Below are 2,844 nucleotides of genomic sequence, written 5' to 3'. Positions count from 1 at the left end.
CCTTGTGTTTTAAATCAGTTATGTTAAATTTATGTATTTCAGGTTTAAAAATTGAAGCCTCACTTAATGAATATTATTTGTTGTGCTATATGTCATTTTAAAGAGATAAGTTCCATTTAATACCTTATTACAGTGCTACTGTAAGGACTTGGCACGAAACAGGACAACCCCATCATGCAGCAGCAGTCAGTAATGGAAGAGGGAACGGCCTATGAGCCACCTACTTATGATGAGACATTCCCAGTTCTTCCTGAGTCAGCTAGTTCAAGTTCAGGAAAATTAAATATTTTCTCTATAAACCATAATTTGCAACTTGGACGTGTAACTATTACACAGGTATAAATTACTTGAATATAATATGTTTATACATTTTTTATAATTTTCTAATTTTACTGCTACTGTTTATTGCACTTAGATGTTTCGTGTACCTGCGGAAGAACGCAAATTTGATCATAGTGACAAATTTGGTGAACGTGAATCCATACGTACATGTAAAACAATAATGAAAGAGACAAATACTATCATTGAAATAGCAACATCAAAAGATCTATCTCTAACATTCCTAATAACTGGTAAACAGAATCAAGTGTTGGAAGCTAAGCGTCGAATTTTAACAACATTTCAGACTCAGGTTTAGTTTTACAGATAGATATAATATTACAACCTTACAATGGTTGCTAAAACAATCCTTTATAAATATTTTAAATTGTCAACTGGTTACTATAGGCAAACAAACAAATTAGCATTCCTAAGGACCATCATCGTTGGATTCTTGGAAAACTGGGACAACGTCTTAAAGACCTAGAAAAAACAACTGCAACTAAAATAACTGTTCCATCTGTGCAAGATCAGTCAGATATAATAACAATTACCGGAACAAAAGAAGGAATAGAGAAGGCTGAGCATGAAATTAGAGTTATTTCAGATGAACAGGTAAGTAAATGTACTATTTTCTTATTAAATTATAATGTGCTGTAAAAGTAATATATAATGGTTTCTATTAGTCAAGAAAAGCATTTGAAAGAATATCTGTGCCAAAAATATATCACCCCTTTATACATGGTGCACACAATGAGAATCTCAATGCCATGATGGCAGAAACTGGTGCTCGAATTAATATTCCCCCTGCTTCTGTGCAAGAAGATGAAATCACTATTGCTGGTGAAAAAGAAGGTGTCCTAGCAGCAACACAAAAAATTGAAGCCATATATAGAGACATGGTATGTGTATTTGAATAAAAATTATTATTCAATGGAAAATAGTTTTTATATGTTTCAGAATTAAACTTGAATTTTTGATTTAGGAAAAAAGGTGTACAACAGTGTCGGTTGAAGTTCCAAAATCTCAGCACAAATATGTTATTGGTCCACGTGGTAGTACAATAGCAGAAATATTACAAGTAACTGGTGTAAGTGTAGAAATGCCTGCATCAGATTCCCCTACAGGAACTATAACTCTTCGTGGACCTCAAGAGAAGCTTGGTCAAGGTGATTGTTTATCTATAATTCTTAAAAAATATATATTCATATATACATTAGTGTTTATTAATTTAATATTGTAGCATTGAACAAAGTATATGAGAAAGCGAACAGTGTTCGCACGGCTGTAGTGAAAGCACCCGTTTGGATTCATAAGTATATAATAGGACGAAAGGGAGTTAATATTAAACGTATTACACAAGAAATGCCAAAAGTGAACGTAGAATTCACTGGAAAAGAAGATAAAATCAAGATCGAAGGTCCTCCCGAAGAAGTAGAAAAAGCACAAAACGAACTTCAATTAATGGCTACTGATCTTATATCGAAACTCACTTTTACAGAATTAAACGTTGATCCTAGGTTTTATAAACATATTATTGGAAAGAATGGATGTAATGGTAAGTCTTTGTATATGTAATTTAATTATTATATACTAAAATTTTAATTATAATATTTCATTTTTTAACAGTGAATCGTGTAAAAGAAGTAACAGGTGTTGTAATTAATATTTCCGAAAATGATGGTAGCAATGTAATTCGTATTGAAGGAAACCTTGCTGGTGTGCTCAAAGCTCAAACGGTTCGTTTTACTTATTTTATATGCTATAAATACTACATAATCTAAACTTCATATCTTTTAACTATTTCTAATTCTAATTTATTATAGGAATTAGTAGAAATGGTGAGAAAACTGGAAAATGAAAAAGAGAAGGATGTGATAATAGATCATCGTTATTATCCTAGTATTATCGGAAATAAAGGAGATAATATTAAAGAAATTAGAGATAAGTTTAATCAAGTACAGATTACTATTCCTGGTCCAGGTATGTAGCGTGATATATGCAATAACTAGAACTCGGATTTATGCCAGGTACAAACATTTGAAAGACCTCGGCCCTTGTTGGCATATTGCCAATGAGAGCTCAGTGTGCATTTTTAGAGTGCAGGTCATATTTATCATTTTGTATTGTAGTAAAGTTTTATTTATTAAATATAAGAGATCGTAATTTTGAAGATTAATTGAAAAATTATGGTACATAAAATCATGTTTTTGAAATTCATATCTTCTATATAAAGGTATAAATATTGTAATTGTAGAAAAGTTCTGTTATAGGTAGCGTGTATCAAAACGAGAATGTAGGAAAGTTAAAAAAGATAGTTAAACGAATTCTTTGTTTCCAGGTGAGAAAGGAGACATAGTGAAAATTAGAGGGCCCAAAGAAGACGTAGATAAGTGCCATAAATATTTAACAAAATTAGTGAAAGAACTGAATGAAAATAACTATGTCTTAGAGGTTCCTATTTTCAAGCAGTTTCATAAGTTTGTCATTGGAAAAGGTGGAGTGAATATTCGTAAAGTGAGTATT

The 2,844-nt window shown here is 31.3% G+C and overlaps 1 protein-coding gene across 1 annotated transcript in view; it reads left to right on the top strand.

Annotated features, from left to right (window-relative positions):
- LOC108571032 (vigilin) overlaps positions 1–2,844 on the top strand; it is a 7,837-nt gene that overhangs the window by 807 nt on the left and 4,186 nt on the right. Inside the window, exons 3-11 of the mRNA XM_017933002.1 lie at positions 134–336; positions 416–631; positions 727–933; positions 1,005–1,220; positions 1,304–1,487; positions 1,562–1,876; positions 1,948–2,057; positions 2,145–2,301; positions 2,660–2,835. Coding sequence (XP_017788491.1) covers positions 175–336; positions 416–631; positions 727–933; positions 1,005–1,220; positions 1,304–1,487; positions 1,562–1,876; positions 1,948–2,057; positions 2,145–2,301; positions 2,660–2,835 — 1,743 coding nt within the window. The 5' untranslated portion in view covers positions 134–174. The remainder of the gene's footprint in view (positions 1–133; positions 337–415; positions 632–726; positions 934–1,004; positions 1,221–1,303; positions 1,488–1,561; positions 1,877–1,947; positions 2,058–2,144; positions 2,302–2,659; positions 2,836–2,844) is intronic.

This window comes from Habropoda laboriosa, unplaced genomic scaffold (assembly GCF_001263275.1).
Source record: "Habropoda laboriosa isolate 0110345459 unplaced genomic scaffold, ASM126327v1 scaffold97, whole genome shotgun sequence".
Classification (NCBI taxonomy): domain Eukaryota; kingdom Metazoa; phylum Arthropoda; class Insecta; order Hymenoptera; family Apidae; genus Habropoda; species Habropoda laboriosa.
This window is presented reverse-complemented; position numbering and strand designations above follow the sequence as displayed.